General features: G+C 43.9%; 1 protein-coding gene across 3 annotated transcripts in view; it reads left to right on the forward strand.

Annotated features, from left to right (window-relative positions):
- Positions 1–26,739, forward strand: part of LOC134447042 (inactive rhomboid protein 2-like) — a 92,092-nt gene that overhangs the window by 27,763 nt on the left and 37,590 nt on the right. For 2 of the 3 annotated variants that reach the window (XR_010034565.1, XM_063196330.1), the window contains exons 3-7: positions 3,318–3,495; positions 10,969–11,111; positions 18,794–18,977; positions 23,713–23,910; positions 25,361–25,492. Coding sequence is in view for 2 of the 3 variants with exons in the window: in XM_063196330.1 (XP_063052400.1) it covers positions 3,340–3,495; positions 10,969–11,111; positions 18,794–18,977; positions 23,713–23,910; positions 25,361–25,492 (813 nt within the window). In the remaining variant the exon portion in view is untranslated. Of the gene's footprint in view, positions 1–3,317; positions 3,496–10,968; positions 11,112–18,793; positions 18,978–19,055; positions 19,080–23,712; positions 23,911–25,360; positions 25,493–26,739 lie in introns of those variants that run through there. The other variant, XM_063196341.1, reaches the window with a different exon arrangement.

Genomic DNA, 26,739 nt, shown 5'->3' on the forward strand with positions numbered 1-26,739 from the left:
TCTTATTAAGGAACAGGCTGGTTCCTAAACAAAGACCATCTTCAAACCTTCTCACCCGAGGAAGAAAGAACTTAAATTCATACGAGACACAAAACAGACCTCACAATTCTGAATCGTTTTTTTCTTCCTCTTTTGGACTTCCTTGGGGCAAATGAAAGGCCAAATATGTTTCTCAGAAACACAGTCAAGTAAATTCTATGAAGCACCATGTCCTTCCGACATACATGTATACGTATCTCGTGTGTTGCACAAGGGGTGGAATTAAGTAGCCTGATTATCATCGACTTTCATATCTCTTCAAGACTTGGTCTGACCAAGATCATAACAATTAACATTTCCCTAACGGCATGGTTGACCCGCCTCCCTTGGTTTGCGTATTGTTGTTTGCTTCTCGACAAAGTGCAAGGAGTTCCCGTATTTGCGGGAACTCAGAAAGGACTTGCATTGCTCTTGACCTGAATAGTTGCAACGCCGAAGGTGTTACGTCACTAGGAGGGCGCGGCCTGGCTAGTAGGAATTAGGTGAAGATGGACATCTTTTGTCATTTCGAGCGCTTTACTCGGTGCGTAATTCCAAAAAAGTAATGCAGGATGAAAGGAAACGAGTCTATCCCATTCTGTCTTATAGGCATTTATGATTTTCATTCAATACTGTTTTCCCGAATTGCATCCAGCTCTTGTGTGTCACTCCTTTCCTTTTCTTCCTTTTGTACTAGGAGTGAGAAATGTCTTGTTATTGTTGTCAGCTGTGATCAGCTGTGTGCTGTGTTGATCTGTTCCCTCCCTCGTGTCTACTCCCTCGTGGGAGTAGGAGTGGAGTGTAGAAGGGTGGAGTGGTGGTTGGCTGTGGGAGTGTGCTCATTATCACCCAGGTCTTGGATGTGTGAGCTTGATGACATCATCCATTACTGGGGCCTCCTGTGGGATTGGAATTATGGGATGTTGTTGCTAGGTCGGTCGCTCATGGATGACCTCATAGAGGCAACGCTCGCTCGGCTCCTCCTCTAATGGGGATGACATGAAATACAGTGTGTGAGCTCATATTTTTATATGATTTAACAGTTGCCATGACGGGCATTAGTGATTATAAGAGAAGTGCAGTATGTGAGCTCATGTCTGGTATTGTGGTTCTCACATAGTATGTGATTTAAGACACGGTCATTAGAGAGGATTCTGATTAAATGTTTTTGTGCATGATGATGTTTTGTCCGTATATAATAGATGTCTTGCTGTGATTCCAGTTAGCAATAGCACAATATAGATTCATTTAACTGTTTTGTAAAAATATGCACAATAGAATCTTTTTGTGATGGTGTGGTTATCACTGGAGTTTTGTGATCCACTTTTGTTTAGGGTTGCGAAGTACCCGCATAGGGTGGCTCTTCTCCCCTTTGCGAATGGGATTGCTTGCCGTGCTGTGAAAAATCATGTTATGCCAATTAGCCTGCTTCTTTTTTTATTTGTTGTTGCGGTCATAGCAGACACTTGGTTAGAGGCCTGGTAGAGTCACTCACTCTGCCCTTCACGTCACTCTCGACTAAATGTCTCCTCCTTTGAGTGACAACTGCTTGTGTAGTTTTATTCATTTTGTTCCTGTCACTCTACACATTTAGAGAATTATTGTCTGTTTTGTATCTCTCCTAGTCTTTGGTTTTCATTACTGTTTTATGTTTCTGTTGTGTTGGTGCTATAATGAAGGGTTCTTTTATTGTCCGGCATTAAGTCAAAATAAATGAATTGTTGAAATAAAGATTAGTTTACTTACATCAGAGCAACTTATACATCTGTCCTGGGTAGCAAAACCAGGCTTTGGTTCAACTTGAGTTATATAACTAAAGCAAATAGCTTCCTTGTCTTGCTTTTGTGGTTTGGTTGTTAGTTCCTCTCAACAGTCTATTGTCACAAGTCAGCTTTTTGCTGACACTATTGATTCACTAAATGTTACTTATTGGGTGTCTTTATATTCAGCATTTGTATATATATCAGTCCACATTCACAAGACACAATCAGAGGTGTCAAAAGTTAAAGTACTTTTGTGGTGTAAATTACAACACTAGCACATGTCATAGTGACATAGCTATTACACCAGTTACTCCATTGTACCTCATGAGATAGATAGACTGTGTTGTTACTGAAAAACACTGAAAACCACAAACTTGAGCCAACCAGCGCAGAGTTAGCTGATTGTAAGACAAGTAGATACGTTGCTGCTTGTACTGGAGGAAACTGTGTTTCTTTTGACACCTCTAGACACAATTCACTTCAAACAAAACTGGCCCAGGAGTGAAATTGAAACAACGTAACTGTGCATTAACTCTTATCCAAAGTGAGGATGTCCTTTCCGGAAATGTGAAAATGTGCAAGCTTGGCAGGAAACATTGTTACTGTCAGTGTCTGTTCATCTGAAAGAGTGGGAACTGTGAACTTCCTGCATGCTGAGTGTATCACCCAAAGGTCAATGTCTGGAAGTGATATTAGTGGATGTCATATTTCAGGTCATTTAGGAGGCAGCTGGCTTCAGAAATCACATTTCTTCCTACCTTTTACTGGAGAAGCTGATTTTAAAGCCGCATGGCTCAGACGGCTAGAATTCATTTTTAAACAAGGATGCTATGGTTTTATTTATTATGCATGCATAGAAATAATATAAAGATACTACATGCAATGAACTTTAGCTACCCAGATGTATTCTAAAAGTACTATTATACTTGTATATATGCTTTTACTGCACCTTATTTCATGTTTTTACTTGCTTTGGAGATATTTAGGTTTTAATAGGCAGAGGGCACCTTTTCCCAAACAGGGCTTAGGCATTCAGCAGCCGTTTTTTCCACAGGTGCCTTAAATGGGTTAAACCAGTTCACACTTATACCATAGTAGTTCAATACAGGTTGTTCAGCAGTGGATAAAGCCAAGGCCAACAACTCTTATCAAAAGAAATAGCAAACATTTGTTAATGTATTAGGATGAAACACTGTGTGTGTTGTGTCCAACCCACCCCTTTATTATTATTTTATTTTATTTTATTGTAACTAATTATTTTAAACCAAGGCACACTTATACCACAGTTAGTAGTTCATGCAGGTTCATGCAGTTTGATAAGGCCAGGGCCAACTACTTTTACCAAAAGCAAAGAGCAAACAGTTGTTAATTTATTACAATGATACACTGTGTGTGTTGTGAGTTATTTTAATCCAAGGCACACTCATACCATAGTCGTTCAAGCAGGTTGATAAGGCCAGGGCCAACTACTCTTACCAAAAGAAAGAGTAAACATCCTGTTCTCTCCTCTTCTCTCCTCTCTCTCTTCACCTCCAGGACCTGAGGGGAACGCGTCAGGATGTCCGACTCCGCCCCAGACGGGGAGGAGCCAAACGGCAACGGTGGTGGCCAATCGGACGTGAGCCGTCTGCAGAGCAAGAAGCCGCCCAGCCTGACCATCGCCGTGCCCTCACAGGAGGAGAACGAAGCAGCAGGCCCCGCCCCCAGCAAACAGGTGTCCTCCTAACTTACCCTCTTACTCTCTTTAAAGGTGCACTGGGGAATAATGTTAACTAGGGGTCGACCGATACAGGTTTTTTAATGGCCGATGCGATACCGATTTTTTTTTCCATCACCCTTGGCCGATACCCGATTTCCGATACCCGATATTTGGGGCCGATATGGGTAAAAAAAAGGTTAAAAAATGACAAATTTTCCAGGTCTCAAGTTAAAAATAAACATTCCTTTAACATTATCAAATTGAGGTAGAACTTGTAACATTTAAACACCCACTCTAACAATCAAGTAATGTCTAACAATCAAGTAATAAAAAAATTAAGTGTCTTGGTGCTTTAAAAAAAACCCTGAATGACATAAAATAATAAATATTGCGTATCGGCCAAAACCACACGCGTATCGGCCGATACGATACACTTAAAATATGCAAATATCGGCCCGATACCGATATAAATATCGGTCTATCCTTAATGTTAACTGTCATGCTGTCATGCCCCAGCAAACAGGTGCCCTCCTCATCCTCTTGCTCTTTTTAAAGCTGCACTGTGGAATAATGGTAGCAGTTTCTTTCCAGAATGCATGCTCCCCATTCACGAATGTTACCTTTTTCACAAATACTTAGCACCACCACCATCAAATTCCAAGTATTTGTTTTGACTGGGAAAATTGCACTTTTTCATACATGGAAAGGTGGATCTTTAGTACTCTTTTAGTTATCTTCTGAGACGTATGACAACACGGTACAGAAAAACACCTGATAACACGTTTGTGGCTTGTAGAAAGGCTGAATGGCCAGTGGCTCAAGGAAATCCATTAGTCACAGTGGCCTTTGAGCACAAAAGTTAATGTCAAGCCCTGTTTTACTTGACGTGAAACAGATTAACACAGACACACAAACTAGTTCGAAACTGCCCACTCGCAGTGAGGAAGCTCCAGTAAACGGGTGAACTTTGAATCCTCACTGAGCTGATGTTTTGTTCGCTCCACACAAGTCGATTATAAATAGGTTGCTGTTAAGACCTATACATGTAAATAGGTGGTGGTGGTTGTTAGTCAAACATCTGATAACACCACAGATTCCACCATAACTGACAGATCAATGTCATTCATCCAATATGTCATTCATCAAGCCTCTGGTCACGGGGAACAAGGCATTACCTCATCTGTGAAGTTTTTATTCAATATTGTGCAGAAACATCATTCAGCTTTTCATGTATTCTCTCATTTGCGATCAGGATATTGAATACACTCTCGATTGACTCCAGAATCTTTGGTGTGAGGCATGCTGAAGCAAACAGCTGTCCTTCTGACCTTTCAACTTGGAATCTTCCTCATGCAATGTGCATTTGAAAGCCATATCTGTCCGTGTGTTAGTTATGGTGGACTTTGTATTGAGTGACGAAGCCAGACTTTAAACAAACAACAACCTGTTAGTGCTGGCTCGTGGACCCAACAAACTTTCCCTCCAATATCGTTCTTGACATACACGTTCGGTCTTTTTCTCTATTGTCAGTTGTCAGTCATGTCAAATGACGTCTAGCAGCAGCTTATGAAAACAGTGTTTCAAAACGCGCTTTAAATAGACACGGCAAATAGCTGCCTGGATGTTGTTCTATTGGTGTCAGTTCACCAATGTAAATGTGAAACCAGTGTAAATAGGATCCATGCAGCTTGTTTTCACTTGGCTATATGCATCATGTGCTACAGTAGATACCTGACATTACATCACACTGACATGGAATACAAACAGACACACACACCCACACTCACACACACACACACACACACACACACACACACACACACACACACAGCCAAGAAAATCATCTCACACACACACAGGCATGCTCGCGTGCATTAGCCCAGACTGATCAAAGTGTGTGTTGCATCTTTAGTAGGTCAGTGGTTAAGTGGCTGCCCGGCTGTGCAGTGAGCCGTGAGTGTGAGTTTGATAGCAGACAGGGCGTGGCCCCAGCAGTAGCCCAGAGAAGAGAAGAGAGGAGCACGTGGCTAGCTAGCTGGCAGCCACTAGCCATCTCAGGACTATTAAGATGTGAGTGTCGTGACAGCTGTGGTCATAATCAGAGATGGGGAACCCCCGTTTCACGGAGGAAGCCTCTATCTAAAATAACATTATTGTAATAGCCCTAGCCCTGCACTTCTGCTATTTGTACTGTGTGCGCTATGTAGTGATTAAATATAATATTCACAGATAAAATGCATTTATTTAAAATCATTGTAAGTTAAGGTGAGTATAAGATGTGTGCAGATTGTGCAAATAGGCGGAATCCCGTCTTGGCCAGGACTATATGGTCAGAGGTTTTTTTTACATATCTCAATGGGACCATCCTGGTATATAGCTCAGCAACAAGAAGCAAGGCATTTGCAATGGGGAGTCTGTTTGTTTATTGCACATGTCAAGTCAAGTCAAAGTTTATTTATAGAGCACTTTAAAAATACAACAAATGAGACATGTTATGAGACATTTATTTAATAAGGAACTAGACAAAATACAGACAGACAATGTATACCTTTTATGTAGCGCTTTTTAATGACACTCTGCAGGATTCACTCGTACTTTATATCCTCCGTTGAGTTGTGTTGTTAAGGAGTCCTACTCTACTGTGGTCGTCGTGCCAAGCTGCACTGGACTGTGTTGTTAGTTTAGATATTCAAGATGAGCCAAATGTTAATGGAGTTTACCAGAGCTTAATGGAATGGAGATGTATGATGAGGACGATGGATGGGCAGGTTTCTGAGTTTCTCATCGTGGTCCAAGGACGGACAACAGAAGGAGAAATGTACAAGTTCAAGTTCAAGTAGCTTTTATTTGTCCCAGTTGGGCAGTTGTTTTGCAGCAGTACTGTAGTAGCACACAGCCACAGACTGTGTGTACCAGGAAATAAGCAAATGTGGCAGCCAGAGTTGGTCTGTTGGGTATCGTGTTTTATCAGATGTGGCGGAGCTGAAATACAACACTACTGTACTGTACTGTGCTGTTGTGCCATGCTGCACTTAGACCGTGGTGTGATATTCAAGACCAGCCAAATGTTGCTGGAGATGGGCAGTGTCTTAATGGCATTGAGATGGATTAATGAGCAGGTGTCTGAGTTTCTGTTTGGGCTATGTTAGGTAGACTGTAGATGGGGAAACCCAGTTTTTTGGGGGGACAGGAAGCGAATGGGGAGAGAGATGGGGAGGGGTCGGCAAATGACCCGGGTCCGGGATTCGAAAGCTGGTCGGCTGCATGGCAGACGAGTGCCCTACCGGTTGGCCACGGCAGGGCCGGGGAAACTCAGTTTCTGTCAGAATTATGTTAATCATTATTGACCTCAAATGTGTGTGCATTGAGCATCTAATAAGGTCTACAAATAGAAGAAGAGCAACAGGTCCTGATGCTGCGCTTTTTTAAGGTGGGTGGGTGCAGCAGATCGATGCAAGACAATTGTGCAAACATGAAGAAATATTTGCGACAAGTTTCTAAAGGCCAGCTTCCCATCAGAATTTGTTATGAAGTCTCCACACACCAAGGACTATAGGGATAGCATGGCTTACTTATGTCATCAAGCTGTAGTACGGCAATGGCCGTGAGGGGAGTCACTTTCTTCTTCTATGGTCAGTACTGGAGACATGGTAAAGTGCAATGCCACTACCGCCAAGGAGTGTGGAACAGGTCATAGGACACCCTGAATTTTTGTCAGCTGTTCTCTGTCGACCGATTTTTTGTGTTCCCATCACAACTTGTAATGAAGTGTCCTCCCTCCCTGCTGCTCCCAGCCTCCTTTGGCATAGCTCAGCAACAGAAACTAAATGCTGACTCCCGACCCGTCAGTTTAGTAGGGGGGAGTGTAATTAATTAACCAGTGCTCTCCCCCATCCTCCATGCCCTGGGGCCATGTGGACAATTGTTCCGCCACTGTTGTGGTCTGTAGACATGGTGAGTAACTCAGTTAAAGAGGGGAGAGACCCAAAGGATTCTAGGCTGTCGCACATGTTTACCACAACCCATGGTGACGAGTTTGGCACACTCATTTCTACACCCCCCCTCTTACAGACGTACACACACACACACACACACACACACACACACACACACACACACACACACACACACACACACACACACACACACACACACACACACACACACACACACACACACACACACACACACACACACACACACACACAGAGATACATACACACACAGACATGCATGCACGTGCGCAGACACACTTGATCCTTCTCTCTCTCTCTCTCTCTCTCTCTGCTTGGGCACTTAAAAGCCAAATGGCCCAGATAGTGTCACCAAGGATGCCTGTCTGCCTTTGGGCCCCTCGCCCAGCTGAAATGGCCTGGGGTGTTAGATATGCGTAACGTTTATGTGCTCTGCCACGCATGAGAAAGCACACAGCGCCAGGGCCTCCGACAACTTAAGCTAGCTGGGCCCAGGACAAAGTCATCTGAAAGGGCCCCTCACCCAATACATTCACTGTAACGAGGATCCAATTATGCCCCCCTCCCATCTCCCTGGGCCTGGGGCAACTGGCCCCTTTGTCCCCCCTTGTCAACTTCCCTGCGCAGCGGCACCGTTAGTGTCAGTAACGGCAGGATGTGTGGACAGGAGTGAGGAGTGGCGGACACATTCTAGCCGACCTATAAGGCGTCATGGTCCATGCAACGCGCGTACACCGTACGCACGCACGCACGCACACACGCACACACGCGCACACACACACACACACACACACACACACACACACACACACACACACACGTGAAAGAAAAACAGATCATCTATTTATGTTGGCTCAGTCCAGACATATAAAACTATTTTCTTGACAGAAGAAGCAGGAATGAGCAGTGTCTGGTTTGTATCTCTTCCACATTGTAGATTTCTGCATGGCTCTCTGGGGACGAGTAGGAGAGTCAAGATCTGTTTTTTATCATTCAAAGAGTTCAAGAGGCAACTTTTGTTTCCATGTTGAGATCAGTTTTGTCTTTCAAAGAGTTCAGAAGGTAACTATTGTTGTCAAGTCGAGATCAGTTTTGTCTTTCTGGAGAGTTTGAGAGGTGACGTTGTTCGCTCTCTCGCTCGTCTCGATTCTCTCTCTGTTCTTCTTGCCCTCGTATTGATTGCTGGATCTCACCACAGCTGTTGCACAGACACTGTGTCTGTTTCTTTTCCTGCTGATCTCCTCCTCCCCTCTCTTCTCTTCTCTTCTCTTCTCTTCTATTCATCCTCCTCTCCTCTCCTCCTCTCTTCTCTTCTCTCCTCTCCTCCTCTCTTCTCTTCTCTTCCCTTCTCTCCTTTCCTCTTCTCTTCTCTTCTCTTCTCTTCTCTTCTCTTCTCTTCTCTTCTCTTCTCTTCTCTCCTCTCCTCTCCTCTCCTCTCCTCTCCTCTCCTCTCCTCTTCTCTTCTCTCCTCCTCCCCTCTCTCCTCCTCCCCTCTCTCCTCCTCCCCTCTCTTCTCTTCTCTTCTCTTCTCTTCTCTTCTCTTCTCTTCTCTTCTCTTTTTCTCTTCTCTTCTCTTCTCTTCTCTTCTCTTCTCTTCTCTTCTCTTCTCATCTCTTCTCTTCTCTTCTCTTCTCTTATCTTCTCTTCTCTTCTCTTCTCTTCCATCCTCTCCTCTCCTCTCCTCTTCTCTTCTCTTCTCTTCTCTTCTCTTCTCTTCTCTTCTCTTCTCTTCTCTTCTCTTCTCTTCTCTTCTCTCCTCCTCTCCTCTCTTCTCTTCTCTTCTCTTCTCTTCTCTTCTCTTCTCTTCTCTTCTCTTCTCTTCTCTTCTCTTCTCTTCTCTTCTCTTCTCCTCTCCTCTCCTCTCCTCTCCTCTCCTCTCCTCTCCTCAGCACATTTCACAGTGGTGTAATGTTGGCACAGGCAGAATGTTTTATTTCTTCTGATTCTCCTTCTCTCTACCCAGCTCTGGTTTCCTTGAGTACTGATTGGGTACTGGCATGGCTGGACTATGGCCAAAAAAGGCCCTGGATATATTTGCACAGCCCTGTCTAAATTGTGGGCAAGTCTGTGAGACACACAGAATACAAAAAAACACACAAGCATGGGGGGCCCCTGAGGACTGTTGGTCCTTCCAGCATGCCAGTTTACCATTCCAGGCCTGGCTCCTTTCTGGTTGGCTCCACAGCAGGGCTTGACATTGGCACCTGCCAACAGGTCAAATGCTGGTAAAACCTGGCTGTGGCTAGTAACACTTTCAGTCTCACTAGCCACGTTGGCGACTTATTCTTAGGTGTGACTAATCATAGCAGTTGCATCAATTGTTTGTATTTAAATGCAATATTCTAAACAAAAAAATGGACAACGAAACTCTGGCTAGTAGAAAGGCTATATGGACTCAGTAAAACCACTAGCCACAGTGGCCAGTTAGCACAAAAGTTAATGTCAAGCCCTGCTCCACAGATGAACAAGGGGAAGAAAGGGGAAGGGGAAAAACCCCAATGTATTGCTATGCCGTAAACCCCAATGTATTGCTATGCCGCAAACCCCAATGTATTGCTATGCCGTAAACCCCAATGTATTGCTATGCCGTAAACCCCAATGTATTGCTATGCCGTAATTGGATTTGCACATATAGGGCGCGGGCGGGCTACCACAATGTACAGTACTATGCTGTGTTGCATTCCAAACGTGTACATGCACACACACAGTCACATTCCCTAAAAGCACAGATTCCCTCTTCTCTCTCTCTCTCTCTCGCTTGTGCTCACTCTCACGTTTACTCTCTACCCCATCCACTCATTCATTTGTATATTTATGCATTTGTTGCTCTTTTAAATGTATTCCTTTGTCTAGTTCATTGATTTCAGTCAGTGTGAGTAATTGTCGTACTAATGGTGTTTGTGGCTCTGCAGTCCTGGCATCCAATTATTCATTTATGTGTTTTTATTTATTGTATAATAAACTAGGTTTTTTTTTACTTATTCTTTAATTTATATACTTGTGTACTTCATTGTCTAGTTCAGTGTGAGTAATTGTTGCACTAATGGTGTTTGTGGCTCTGCATCAATCTATTCATTTATGTGTTTTTATTTATTGTAGCATTTTTGTTTTACTTATTGAATATATCCACATGTGTAATTCAATGTCTAGTTCAGTGTGAGTAATTGACATACTAATGGTGTGTGTCTGTGTGTGTCTGTGTGTGTGTGTGTGTGTGTGTGTGTGTGTGTGTGTGTGTGTGTGTGTGTGTGTGTGTGTGTGTGTGTGTGTGCGCGTGTGTGTCTGTGTATATGTACGTGTGTGCGTGCGTTTGTGTGCATGTGTGTGTTCGTGTGTGTGCGTGTGTGTGTGTGTGTTTGTGCTTGTGCGTGCGTGCATGTGTGTGTGTGCGTGTGTGTGTGCGCGTGTGTGCGTGCGTGCGTGTGTGTGCGCGCGCCTGTGTGCGTGCGTGCGTATGTGCGTGCGTCCGTGTGTGTGTATGTGTGTGTGTATGTGTGTGTGTGTGTGTCTGCAGCCGCTGCGTCCCTCGCTGAAGAAGAGTGTGAGCATGCAGCAGTCAAGTGAGGCGCTGTCGGACGGCGGTGGGCCCTCGGCCAATGAGAGGCGAGCGGCCTTCGGCAGCAGACGCCAGACCTCCCTCTCGCAGAGCATCCGCAAGTGAGAGACACAGCGACACACACACACACACACACACACACACATACACACACACACACACACACACACACACACACACACACACACACACACACACACACACACACACACACACACACACACACACACGTGTCAAAATCCAGTCTAGACGGGGAAAAGCATCTTTTTTTTTTTTTTTCAGCCAGAAGTTTTCTGGACCCGGAAATTGACACCTTTGCCACACACACACACACACACACACACACACACACACACACACACACACACACACACACACACACACACACACACACACACACACACACACACACACACACACACCTCCTCGCCACTCTGGGCTATAGCTACGGACACACTCACACAAGGATGATGGCATATAACACAACATTGGCACACCCATCATCATATTTATGCTATGCCTACAACATCACACACACACGCACGCGCACTCACTCACACACACACACACACACACACACACACACACACACACACCTCATTCTTGTGCCACCATGCGCTTTGAATCCATTTCCTTTCCCGTTTGTCATCATGCTGTTTTTTGGAATGTGCCCAAAGTGCTTTTGGTCTTCTGGCCGTATTGAAATAACACTCAAGTGAAATCAAATGGTGAATGGTAGTGGTGTGAATTGGCACTGCCCTCACGATCCGATTCGATCACGATTCGGGAGGTAGCGATTCTATGCGATCCGATCCGATTCAATTCTACAATGCATTGCAATGCATTAGATTTCTACTGAAAGCAAAGCAAATGTTTCATCAGTCATGATGAGGCAATACAAGAAGTCAGATACTGAACATCAATTTATTGTTTTCTGTATCAGTCTGTACCAGTCTGTATCAGTCTTGCAACGTTTTGAAGGACTTTTATTTAATTTAACATTCATTTGCTCCCGAAATATCCATGGAAGTAATTGAAACTTAAAAAAATTGCCGGATCGATTCTGGAACTTGTCGGATCGATTCTCGATCGTCCATTGTTCATCGATCATTGTTGACACCACTAATGAATGGAGCTACAGTATGGCCTGCTGCCGCTGCTGCAATCTCCTAGATTGCTCTGTACTGTAACCTTGTTTGCTAATGAAAATATGCAGCGAGCGGAGCGCCTGATGGCACGCGTCCAGATGTGTCAGAGGGTAGGAGCCACACAGCACTGGCTGCCAGGAGGGGTTTTCTGTACGCATCAGCTTTCAGGGCTGGGCTGGGGGAGAAATAAGGCCCGGGCACTTTTGGCTTAACCCTATCCAGACCGGGCTTTTTTGGCAGTCCTGGGACTAATCTTTTGGTATCATATTGTAGCCAACTTCATTTTAGGTAAAGTCACAAAGTTTCGTAGTCATAGCTTTAGTCATTCAGGAGTTATACGACATCAAAGTTGGTGCGGGCACTTTTAGCCCCCCCCCCCCGGTCTGGATAGGGCTAAAAGGGCCCCTCAGAGTTAGCGGCACAGAACTGACTCACCGGTGGGCCCCACACCCTCGTATTTTCAGAAATGCTCCCGTCTCCATTACAAAAACCTGCATTAGTAAACAACAACAATGTGTTTAATTGAAATACTGATATACCGTACTATGGTTAGGGGTTTTCAATTTCACTGACAGTGAGCCTCCCCTTGGAGTAGATAAAGACAACCAAGCCCCCACCAACAAAAAAAACACAACCCATCCATATTGTACACCAAGACTAGCCTATCAATTATTACCCTCAAATAGGCATTTCAGAGTGTATGTGATGTATGTCTGTACAAGGCATGTGTCCCTCATCTTGCCTACACCTGAATCTGTGACTGTGGGTTTGGGTTACTGTGGGGTCAGGCTCCATGTTCTGTTGGTCCGATGCTCCACATGCATGGTACCAGGGCTCTAAATTAACTTTTTCCACCACCAGCCAATTTGGCTAGTAGACACTTTTTCGTACTAGCCAAATGGAAGGTCAACTAGCCATTTTTTTATCTCACCAAAATAAACCATGCATTAATTATGTTGCTTTTATTTATTCCATTAAACTATATCCTCAACACAGATAAACAATATAAACATTATACTCAACATATTTCACTGTTCAGTTTATTCTATAATTATTTAGTAATTATTTTTATTAACTGCATTTTCATTATCTTTTATTCAATTTCCTCTGAAAACAGTGAATTGCATCACACATGCCTCTCACATACCAGACCTACGCTGGACCATATACTGTACAGACAGCCAAACACTAGCCTATTACACCATCACCCAAACCTCACATGCAGTATATAGGCCTACACCTCACACAAAAACAGCATGCCTTCAACACACATGTTGCACACATACCAGACTTTCAATGTACTAGCCAAACACACACAACCAAACACTACAAAACCTCATATCCCCCACACAGTATCACTTAAACTTCACACACAGTAGGCCAAATGCCATGGACAATGCACAGAAGAGAGGGGTGGGGAGAAGACACACACACACACACACACACACACACACACACACACACACACACACACACACACACACACACACACACACACACACACACACACACCCAACTCAGTGCGATGTGTATGATGTCTGCACTATGTGTTTCTTTATGCTGCTGCTGCTGCTTCACACCTTTAGGTTCCTGCAGGATTAATACTTGCTTCACTCTAATATCATGCGCTTGGAATGACAATAGGCTACGCTATAACTAGTAAACATCCAATACATCACGGAGACCACCAGCTTAGCCTACTTTGCTACTTTCATAGCGTCGCTAGTTTTTTGTTACCGTTTTTTTTCACTTACTCGTTCATCCATGTCAAACTCGTGCATGGTCTTTCCGATGGCGTGGGCATTATTAGGAAACGACAACTCCATCGTAGGTAGTTGCGAGAACCTCGCAAATATCAGACGACTTCTGACAGCAGGGCTACACGGTTTTGACAGACAGCTGGCATGCTCCTCCACTCATGCCGTTTTCGCTCCACCACCACCACCCCATTCCAGCGTCACTACAGTTGCAAGTTGCATTCACCGACACATAACCTTGCTTTAACCACTGCCACATTCTTTTTCACCTGTCCAGAACCTACAAAACCGAAGTAATCCGCGCTTGTCCGCCCACTGAAAATATTTTATCAACACTAGTTCCAGCGTGGGCATCAAACATGCAGCCAATGGATGTGAGGCTGCCTTATTGTGATTAACGGCCAGCCAATGGGTGTGGGCTACATCATGACGGTAGGCCTAATGTTCATGGGTAATGTAGGCGCCGTTTTACGTTCATCAGACGGCAGTCAGCCACAGATCTGTGCTGGCAGCTGTTTGACGTTCGGGCGCGCGCTAGAGTCTACCGGCCAATTTGGCTAGTGGATGATTTTTTCTACTAGCCAAAATTGATTTTCACCCGCATTTGGCGTGTTGGCGTGTGTTAATTTAGAGCCCTGCATGGTACTACTAATGTGCAATAGTCCCATGATGCTAGGCCCAAATGTAGACTATGTCTTGTCCTCATTTAAACCAGTCTTGTTCATGGATGCAAAATGAACGTCTGTTTCAATAACAATTGATAGCCTAATAGGGCCTACATGTTTTGTTTTTTTAATTATTATTAAATTGTATTTCTTCCATTTTAATTCTTTTTTATTTCTTTCATAATAGTTCCATCTTAATGGAAGCTACTGTTACAGTAACATCAGGAACAGAGGGCCTGTCCAGATTATTGCTTCGTTGCCAAGCAGGGGCGAGTTTAGGCTATTTTTAGTGGGGCCACGGCCCCACCGTGACTTGGCTCGGCCCCACTAGCTCAGGAGCCTTTTAAAATATTATTTGTGAATTGGAAATGAATGCAATTGCGCAGTCGCTTTGCCCCTGCGCAATATTCTGCTGCTACTGCCCCGTCTGGCAACCCTGTGTATGAGCTTCAGTAAAGGTCTTGTGACGAGTCTGCTACACCTCTTCTGATTGGTTTGCATCTTCATGCAACTGCCTGCCGCCAGAGTTGTGTTCAGTTATGATTTTTGCGAAAGTAGTTTCTGGATTTATCATGCAGCCGAGGCAGAACCCAAATCGGCGCATATTCTTGTGATGAGAAGGTATGGAGCACACACTACACACAATAAGGTGGTGTGGGCTACAGTGCTATGTGCGGACTATGATAACATTGATTGTCATCATAACTGACATAATTATGTAAGCGTTGGTTAAAAAAAAGTGTTGCCATGAAAGACCATTAAAAACGTCCACTATTAGGTTGTGGATATCCGTGAAATATGCTTAACATAGGTAGCGGTGGGAAGATCTTGTGAGGTGGTGCCTTGCGACGCACAATTTTACTTTCGTCGGTGTTATGGGGCTCTCTGTTGACCACTTCATGCAAGACAAGGTGAGTCAGTCAGAATCACAAAAGCTTGAGGTAGCAAGATAACGGAAAGGGGTGTCAAAATACGGATGGAATACAATGCGCATCAACCTACTGTGGAAACCATGCCATTTCTTTTGCAAACGTATCAGAAAAAAATCAGAGGACAAATGATGAGGACATAGTGCTAAATATGGGTTGTTGTTACTAATAGCCTACGCTACAATCAGGACAGTCAAAATTATATATCTGCCTGGCAGCGTTTAGCTAGAAGTTGTGACTCGAGGGAATGAAACATGCTTCAGCAATTGCGTTGGACTAGCGAACCGCGGGCAAATCTCGGCTGAAAATTATACTGCGAGTCACCATTACATTGATAGTGGAGGTGCACCCAAATGAGGTTTATCCATATTTTGGTGATGCTGTAGGCCTAATTATGATGTGAGAATGCGGGCTCTCCAACTTCTCACTTAGCCTACTGATTTTAATGATTGGGAAGTGTGAAGGTTGGACCTTACTTTGCTCTTATTGGAACATACTGGCTCGGAATGAGCAGGAGTGACTTTGGTGCCCGTGCCGTTTCTACTGTCCATTTAGTGAGGGAGCGCGCACCTTGTTGCGAGATTCCCATAATCGCATGACTTTGGGCAGGGATGTTTTCATTGCTATTTTTATGTTTGCTTGAGAAGGAGATGTCAGATTTTAAAAACCCACAATGAATAGGCTATTTATCTGTTGAGCGATTGGAACTGTGATTTGCGGTGCAAGGAGCGCACATGAGAGTGAAAACTCTTCTGATTATTTTTAAGTCACTCAATGGCCTAGCCCTAAATATATAGCAGATATAGTACAGTAATATCATCAAATTAGGAGTCTTAGTTCTTCAGTGTCTTTTCTACTTGTTGTGCCAAGGGTAAAATCCATACAAGGTGAAATGGCATTTAGCCATTATGCTGCCAAATGATGAAACATGCTTCCTGTTCAAATTACTGTAGGCCTACCTGTAGAGCTGCCCTAACTAGCTGCCTAGGCTATCATGTTTTGACAAAAAAAAGCTTCATTGTCATCTGGCTTTGTATCTACTCTGTATAATACTTTATACTTTATAATATTTTCCTCTCTCTTTTTCTTTCCTCTGAATCACATAAGAACTACAGTATGCCAACCATTAGAGTGCATATATGACACACAGTAGTAGGCTACCAATCACAAGGATTACCTATCTAGATAATGTAAGTTAGATTTCGTGTGGGGAAATGTAATGTCATGACTTGTGGGTAGTCCTTCATTGAGTGAACTGTTATTTTGCATCAAATTTTTTTCTTTTATTTTTCTGTGCACCTTTGTGCACAGAAAAATAAAAGAAAAAAATTTGATGCAAGGTGCGCCCTCCTTTTCTTTGATTCTAAGTATTCATTTGGGACAGCACCCTAAAAAGTTATCAAGAAACCTGAGTGAAGCCTGCTACCTACTTGATTGAGTGAACTGTTATTTAAAATTGAAAGCCTTTTGAAAACAAAATCTCAAATCTGAAATAGAAATGAAACGCTTACTCTGTCAGGTAGGCTACTTCTGTCAGGTACCACTGTCAGCACCAGGGGCCCGGCCCACCTAAAGATCATAAGCTAAAATCGCCCCTGTTGCCAAGAACAGTTGACAAATAATGGTTGAAAATAATGACGACACGCCTTTGATGCGCAAAGCTGTTCGATTCCGGGTTGTAGCCTACAGAAGAGAAGCGATATAGCCGCAACTCACCCTGCACTTGTAGCCTTGCTTGAGTGGATTCTCGGACGCACACAGAGCCGTAAAGTTAACTGAGATGAGGCTATCAATTTATCCTCTCTCTCACATCCTCGTCGCAATTGTCACATCACCAAACGTTTTTTATTCACATTTAATTTGCAAACGTTGATGTGGAATTTGTTGCGCGCTGCTGTCCTACTACTACAATTTGGGCAATATTGTTTCAAAACTTAACTTCGCTTTGCCGATGTGTCATGCCTCCGAGGCATACGCACATTGGTTTTCGACTGCTATAAAGCACGACCTTTATCTGCCATCCAACATTTCCCTGTTTTTTTCTCAAGTTGACGACTTCATACTCCGGAGGGAATTCGGCGACTTCAAGCTACTCACAATCAGCTCGAAGTTTACAAACTAACTGAAGCTTTCAAAATGTCCATTGCAAATCCTTAAGATTGTTTATCGTGCGCGAGGACTGTTAAGCAGCGCTTGGGAGGGAGTGATGGCACGAGCCATCACGTACGTCACCTTTCTTTCCTAATTTCTCCTACCTGCGCTTTGCTGCTTAATCTTTTCGTCTCTTTCTCTCCCCTCGCTCGCCCTCTCCCCTCTCTCACTCGCTGGCTGACTGTTCTTCAAGAATAAAAATCGGGTAAAGCACAAGCAGTTCTCCAGTGCTCGCGCCATGTCGTCGGTCTCAATTTCCTTCCAAATAACGCCAATTGCCACCTGAACTTAAAATATTATTTAAGAAAGTAAAGATGAATTAAATATTGCATTATAACACATAGGCCTGGCTACAAGGTCATGTTCCTACGTATCTGAATCCCCCTTTTTGCTGACCTCTGTTGTTGTAGTGGTAGTAGAGAGGTCAGCAAAAAGGGTGCATTTCATTAGGCTTCTAGATATTTACAGAGAGTGCACTTTTCTTCGCGTGTTGCTGCGCCTCCCCAAGCGCTCTTTGGCGCCCCCCCAGGGAGGCGTGCCTCACCTATTGAAAACCCCTGGTTTAGACCTTTTTGAAAGGGTTGGCATATTACCTAGGCGTGTATGCCTGATTACATTACTGTTGTGCTGCGTTGGGTTACCTCGGTGGTCAACTTGCTGAATTTTATGATACACTTCGTACAGAAAAAAATCTGCGAAGTAAGTAAGAATGTCACCATATGCCCTGCCACAGAGGGACCACAATGTAAATAAGCCTTAATAAGGGCTATTTTCATGTTATTTCGAACTATTTCTGTCTTTTAATGTATGGTTCAGTTTGCTGCTCCATTGTTTTATATAGAGAATAAATAAATCAGGTAAACATATTCACTTTGTTTACAAGATGTTTTTAATTCCGAATGAATAATTCAGAATTAAATAGTTGCGTCGAGTGTACTTTGATCTTTCCTTTAATTCTGAATTAAGGTGGTGTTTACATGACGTTTTCGACGCAAAATTAAGCTTTATTCAAAATGAAATTCAGTTAATTTCGAATTAAATGTCTCATGTAAACGTAGCAATTTATTCATTCATTCATTCATTCATTCATTCATTCATTCATTCATTCATTCATTCATGTATTAATTCACCAGGGGCACTGCTCAGTGGTTCGGCGTGGGCAGTGACTATGAGTCGAAGCAGCAGGTGTGGCAGCGGAAGAGCCTACGCCACTGCAGCCAACGCTACGGGAAGCTCAAGCCGCAGTTCTGCCCCGACGTGCCCGACGGCAGCAGCATGGAGAAGCTCGAGTCCCCCGCCACCTTCAAGATGCCAAAGGTAACACATGGCACACCATACTGTACAGTATATTACAGCATATCTCCCATACAGTATATTACAGTATATCTTGAGTCCCCCGCCACCTTCAAGATGCCAAAGGTAACATGGCACCACGTCTCACACAAAATTAAATGGGGGAAAAAATGAAAAGATGTAAAAGTATGCACATCCTGCCCCAGGTGCAGGACAAAGGTGCATCTGACAGTAGAAAGAGTAGAAGTCTGCAAACTGCCTCACGTCTGATGAATTGATTATCTAAGGTAAAATGGCACAATTTTTCAGACACAAACAACCTTCAGAGGAAGTATAAAAGTACGCACATCCCAACTCGCTGGGTCTAGGTGCAGGACAATGTATTTATTCATGCACTATTTATTATTTTTAATCCCTTATCCTTTACCTATTATGAGTTTTTAAAATGTATTATGGAAGTGTGTGTGTGTGTGTGTGTGTGTGTGTGTGTGTGTGTGTGTGTGTGTGTGTGTGTCTGTGTGCTACTACTGCTGCAAAACAATTGCCCAACTGGGACAAATAAAAGCTACTTGAACTTGAACTTGGACAAAGGCATATCTGAAAGAGTAGAAGTCCGCACATTGCCTCATCATATGAACTAGAAGAACTTGCAGTATAATACAGCAAATGTATTGTTCTCAATTGTTGTGTTGCGTTGAAATCCAGGTTGCCAAAGTGGTGTTCTACCAGCAATTGTCCCTTATTACATGAAGCCAAAAAGGGCTTTGGTAAGACTCACCCAGCAATTTGGTTTCTCTGTGTGGATTTTATTGAGTCTTTTTGTTTTTATGAGAATGTTGTTTAAGAGAGTTTGGCCCTGGAGTGTGTTTCTCGACAGCGTTGTTGCTAACTACGTTAGCAACTTACTTGGTTGCAATGCAATTTCCCATTGGCAACTTACTGAGTTGCTAACTGGTTAACAAAGATGATTTCAAGAAACGGGGTCCTGGTCTGCTCTGTGTGCAGCTGAGGAGGTTGTTGTGGGATTGTATTGTGCGTGTGTGTGTGTGTGTGTGTGTGTGTGTGTTGTGAGATTGTATTGTGTTCTCAGCTGTACCCAGTATGTAGTCTTGCAGCCAGAGCCAAAGTAGACATAGCAGGGCAAGAGGTGAGCAAGTTTATGGGTACAGCATGACCACTGTATGGCGACATGTAGGTCGATATCTGGCCCTGTCGTGGTAGGGCACTGGGTTACTATGCCGGCGGGCAACCCGGGTTTGAGTCCGGCCCGGGTCATTTGCCAATCCTCCCCCCATCTCTCTCTCTCTCTCTCCCACTCTATCATACTGTCCTGTCAAAATAAAGGCAAAAATGCCCCTAAAAAAAAGTAGATAACTCATAGATGCAACAACGAACCCAATAGAAAAAGGCGCTGCGGGGGCTTCCCCACTTTCACGCTGTTACGCGAGCAATTGCGCTCAGCAACAGGTGATTTGGATACACCATTAAGGCGCGCGTCCAAATTAGAAAAATATCTGCTGGAGGAAGAGTTTAGCTACATCTCCAGCCACGGTACGAGCCCCCATATGCTACGACCGCCTGGCTCAAGGCAGCCGAAGCATAAAATGGAGACCAGTCTGCAACGTCATTTCTTTTTAGAAAGGCAAAAGATCAGTATTGTAAAATAATAGTGTAATGCATGTGTGCAAAAATGTAGGCCTAGTGGGATAACCAAACAAAACAGTTTAGTCACTCATTCATGTTTTGTATGTATGCACATATACTGCACAGTTCACTGGGTAATCAGATGTTTGAGTTCATAATCAAATGTGGGACATCACATGACATGGGAGCAGTGTGCTCTGTGAAGGGTATTTTGAAGAGCTTTTTCAGGGGATTTTAGTCTTTAGCCTTTAGGAGTGAGGAGTGGGACAGGAAATTACGGTAGTCTGAGAGAGAGAGCCCTCGGGCGGGGACCCAGGTTGGAGTCCCACCTAGTTCTCATGCCGGCCCCAAAACATCGCAGCTACCTGTGTGTGGTATGAATGCCTTGTAGGGCTGTAATGTTATTGCATCGAACTGATAAATTGCAGTAGTCAAGATACTGTATCAGTGCAAGAAGACAGAATCATGATACGCCATTTCAAAGTTCTTTTATCCAGTCCCAAAAACAATCACATGATATGATGGTATAGAGCTTTCAAGCTTCAAATCATCATAGTTTTTATTTTGTGTATAGCTGTGTGCGCCACACGGGGGTCGTCTATGAGAGATATTGAGACATGGAAATGCTTCCTGGTTAAGAGTGTATTGAAATTGTGAGTGGCGTGGGCACTTGATGTTAGGTGTTGGTGGGCAGCAGACTAAGAATAAGGAGGAGATGCGGCCATTGTGTGAAGAGGTTTTAGATTACTGTTTCTCAACGGGGGGGCGTTTCTCAACCGGGGGGCGTTATGGAGCCCTAGGGGGGCATTCAGAAGGATACAACTGAGAGAAGGCTTAGGATGAGGACAAGGGGGCATTTATTCAAAAACCAGTCGAGAACCACTGTTTTAGATGGAGTCCTCTCAGCCCTATCCACTACTGTACAGTACATTACAGTCGTAAAACTCAGATTTTTGAAGCGATCCAGTTACACATGCCAGTGCTGATCCCTGGATAGAGTTTATTCATGGTACTCAAAGCACTTTCGTCTGCAATTGTGTCCATTTCCAAGTGACTCGAGTGACTCACTCACTCACCCTATTTGCCAGTAATTTGTCGCGGAGAGATTCAGAAAGATCTGGTTAGCGTCAAAGATCAGTTTTACGGCCCTACCGTGGCTGATATGGTAGGGCACACCCGGCCGACCCGGGTTCGATTCCCCGGTCTGGGTCCTTTTGCCGGTCCTTCCCCATCTCTCTCTCCCAGCTCACTTCCTATCTCTCCTCCACTATCCTGTCTCACAAAAACCAATTAAGGCTGAAAAGCACCAAAAAATACTTTAAAAAAAAAGATCAGTTTTACGACTCTGCATCTGACTCAATGCAAGAAAAGAATACAGATGAACTATTACAGGTCACTTGCATTTTTTTGTCCCGTCAGCATTTTTGTTCGTCAGCATTTCACTATCTCTCAACTTCTTCCAGTTTCAGTTTCTTTCTTTTCAGTTTTCTTTCACTTCCTTTTTTTCTTTTTTTCCCGTCTGTCCCTCCCTCCCTCCCTCCCTCCCTCTCTCTATCTCCTCTTGTCTCATCTCTCTTTCTCTCTTTGAGCAGCTGCTCCCACCCTCCACTGGGGTTTCACTGTGGCCAGAAATCATCTCATCTCTCTTTTCTTCTCTCATCTCTCCGTTCTTCTTCCATCTATCCTTTCTTCTCTCATCTCTCTCTTCTACTCTTATCTTTTTTCTTCTCTCATCTCTCTCTTCTACTCTTATCTTTTTTCTTCTCTCATCTCTCTCTTCTTCTCTTATCTTTTTTCTTCTCTCATCTCTCCGTTCTTCTTCCATCTATCCTTTCTTCTCTCATCTCTCTTTTCTTCTCTCATCTCTCCGTTCTTCTTCTGTCATCTATCCTTTCTTCTCTCATCTCTCTCTTCTACTCTTATCTTTTTTCTTCTCTCATCTCTCTCTTCTACTCTTATCTTTTTTCTTCTCTCATCGCTCTTTTCTTCTTCTGTCATCTCTCCTTTCTTCTCTCATCTCTCCTTTCTTCTCTACTTCACACTTATTTTCCTCTGCTGTTTTTCTCTCGTTGTCTCTCATGAACATTTCTTTCTTTCTTCCCTCTCTCTGTTTGCATCTTCTGTCTCTGTATGTTATCTCTCATAAATGTGCTTTGTTGTTGGGACTTGCACATAGGGAGTGGATCCAGATCTCTGTGTGCTATGAGCTTAGGTGCCACACAATGAGAGGAGGGATCTTCTTAGGAGTTGAAAGTTGAGCTTTCTGTTAGAGACACAAAGAGGCTTTGTTCTTTTCTAAACGGGTGTGACGGTGGTATGCAGGCAATTGACTGTGTTAGTTCCCTATTATTATCGACATCTGTGGTCAATAATTATATTTCCATTGAACAGTTCTAACAATTCTATCCTTATAGATACGTGTCACACCCCACACACCCACAACCTGTTTGAACTGCTTGAACTGCACTTATTTCTGCTACCGAAGAATATTTTTTACATCTACTTTAATATATACTGTATATTATATATTTGCCTCAACAAGAAATGCTCAATTTCCTTGTACGTGTTACAATGACAAATAAAGGATATTCTATTCTACCCCATTCTAATCTATAAATGGTTTTAAGTGAGGAATTTAATGATATCCACATTTACAGGATGGATGCAAACTCTGTCAATGATTTTTCATAACCCATTTTTATGTCCTGTGAATTCCAGAGAATGAAGCTAATCATAAAATGACCTTGATGTGTCACCAGAAATAATGCTATGATGAAATGAATTACAAAATTTCATAGCCAAAATACTACCATTACAATTTTTTTTTTTCCACAGCTTTAGTTCATTTGGGTTTGGCCTCACAGCACAACAGAATGAGACCCACACTTACATTAATTACATAGTAGAAAGATAACCTGCACCAGATTATAGCTTCAAACCTAATTTCCGTCTCAGCTCAACATTGTGGATTGTGGAGCCTTTGGCCTGTGGTCAGGCGTTCCATAGCATCTGTTGCATTCCACTGCTAAATGTCCTAGCACATCAAGGAATGTGACAAAATATAAATTGCTTTATACTTGCTTTACTTATTTTGTAATATTCTCCTCTCCTCCAGATTGTGGACCCGTTGGCGCGCGGCCGGGCGTTCCGGAACCCCAGCGAGGCGGAGCGTCCCCCTCGGACGCCCTTCACGCCGCGCATCACCTCCCTCTCCTCCTTCTCCAGCCAACGCTCCGGCTACGCGCGCCTCCCGCGCCGCAAGAGGGAGTCTGTGGCCCGTATGAGCATCCGGGCCGCCTCCAACCTCATCAAGGTCAGTCTAACTGCGCGGTCACACCGCCGGCGTTGAACCCGTGGAAAGATGCAGTAATTGACTTTGTATGGGAGAGCAGGCGGCAGAAGCGTTAAAAGCCGCAAAGCGTGTCTAGAGTCAAAAGCGTCAAAAGCCGAGGGCGTCAAAAGTTGAACTTCATCTAAAAATATGTAATGAGCTCGGCGGCGGCTGGCGGCAGCCAATGGAATGTTCACATTTTTCTAAACACGAGCTGCGGTTGGTCGAGATTCTTGGTCGAACGCTTCAGGTTGAATCTTTTGCCTCGTTCAACGCCCCTGACCTATGCTTTCCAGACAGGAGTCAGCAGCGTTTTAGCTCTTTCAACACCGGCGGTGTGACACAGCATTAGGCCCTCCCCTCCGCACATCGGCTCCGACAGCACTGTGGAGCACTTTCGCTTCCCACACAATTCCGACCCCCGCACACAATTTCACCCCAGCGGAGCATGGAAAATAACCAACGCGTGGCTCCGACAAAATAGAACTTGTCTCTAATCGGCAGACGATATCCGATTCCGCGGACATCGGCGCCAGTGTGCGGGGTCCTATTGAAAACAATGGAATCAAACTTTTGGCTGAGCCGTGCTCTGCACTTTGTTGGAGCCGATGTGCGGAGGCCCTTATGGTCTAAATGACGCCATCAAGCAGCCTCGGCATAGAACACATCTGTGGGAGATGTGTTCATGCACAGAGGAATAGGACTGTGTACTTGTTAGTATTATGCTATTGCTATACTGGTACACATGATGGCTGCGAGTGGGTTTGTGTTTTAGCAGGGCTCACACTGCAATACAGATATTGGACATGTTTTATCAATAATAATCAAAACCATATATTTTTTTAATTTTTCCTTCAATTTTTTGTGTTCAATGTTTTAATTGTACATCGTTCAATTAAATAAACTGAAATTGCAATTGTAATACACATTAATTCTGCAATTGCAAACAGACCTTGACTAGTTACCGTTTTATGATTAAATGAAAAATTAAATGTTTGTGTGTTTTTATACTGGCACTGCACATAACTGTAGTTGGGTCCCCTTTTAGTGACTAACTCTGTGTTTTTTGTGTGTCATCAGTGGTGGACAAAGTAAAAGTAAAAGTACTTTTGTGGTGTAATTACAACAGTAGCACATGATATTACAAAGCTGTTACACCTTTTACTCCATTTTACCTACCTATTGAGATAGACTTTGTTATTACTGAAAAACAATAAAAACCTAACAAGGACCCACCACAAACTCAACCCAACCTGTGCAGAATCAGCTTATCGTAAGACAAGTACATTGGTCTACTTTTTATTCAGATAAGTTACCTGTGTTGGAAACAAACTGTTTCTTTTTTTTTTAACTTTTACTTTTACTTTGTCCACCACTGTGTGTCATACCGGTGCAGGTGATGGCTGTAATTGGGTGTTGTGTTGTGTTGCAGGGTAAGCCGGGTCTGCAGGGGGCAGGTCTGGCGGGCCGCGGTGTCCCGCGTCGCAGCTTCGTGCGGCCCAGCTGGCTGGAGGAGGACACCGTGGACACGGCCGACACCTCCGACTCCGTCTTCTTCAGCAAGGTCAGAGGCCAGCAGCGCACCGCACCGCACCCATGTGTCCTCTGTGCCTCCTACCCGTCCTCCATATTGTCCACCTTCCTCCTGTCTATTTGTGTCCTTCTTTTCCCAACTCTGTTTTTATTTTATCTTTTCAAGAGATTGTATAAAATGGCAGAGGAAATGTAACATGAGAAATCCCCATCCCCACCCCATACCCAGAGTAAACAGCAAAGCTGAATGCAGAACTCTCCCTGCACATAACGTAAACTCTCTTCCTAATTGTGTCCTTCTGAGCCTTTTTACAGTATTCATACACAGTATAGTCGACATTAAATGAAGAACTCTGTCTTCTTCAGCAAGGTCAGAGGCCAGCAGGCCAGCATCGCACCAATATGTCCTCTTTCGTCGTATACCACCTTCTTCCTGTTCCATTAAATTGTTTTGTCTTGCGTACCGCCCCTGTGTACCGCCCTCTTTCTACACATCCTCCATGATGTCCATATTGCCTCCTCCATACGCCACCGTCTTTCCTTCTAAGCCTTTATGTAGCATCCATAAAAAGCCAACATTAAATGAAGAACTGTGTCCCACCTGGCACATACAGTACAGTGGCTCGTTATCCCCATGCACCCTCCATGCAGCACCTGTGCCCTCCTGGCTCTATCTCCATGCAGAGCAGTTGATCTCAAGAGTGAGCTTGAAAGTGTTCAGATGTACGAGGCTAATGTTGACGGCGTAGGGAAAGGGTTAGTGTTAGCTTACCCAAGCGAGTTTGTATATTCCAAAAAAATAATCTCTCAAACACTTCCCTCCCTACCCAACTTACAATAGAAACCGTAAATATTAAGGGCCGCCACACAATCGATCAGCAGCCGTGAGAAAGGCTTCATACAGGAGGAAGTGGTTTCAGGTGGCAGCGGGTATAACCTGATTTGGTTTCCCTGTCAGCTGACATGCAATACAGAGGCCACAGAACTCAACCACATTAGTGTATAAACAGGGCCAAATAAAATGTCTCCTCTCCACACCCACTCCTGAGTCTTCCCAGGTGCCATAGGCTTTTTTGTGAGCCAGTTGCAACTCCTCATCACGGTAACACAAAGGAAGAGCAATTTGGGAGTAGACAGGCTAATGTTTGTTGGGAGGTCCTTGAGTTGGCCCCATTTTCTTAACAACATCCTTAAAGAGGCACTAGGTAGGATGACGTCACTTGTGCGGTGCCCGTGGCATACCCGTCTCAAAATCTACACCGCAATGAAAAAATGCTG

Source organism: Engraulis encrasicolus, chromosome 1, assembly GCF_034702125.1.
Source record: "Engraulis encrasicolus isolate BLACKSEA-1 chromosome 1, IST_EnEncr_1.0, whole genome shotgun sequence".
NCBI lineage: Eukaryota > Metazoa > Chordata > Actinopteri > Clupeiformes > Engraulidae > Engraulis > Engraulis encrasicolus.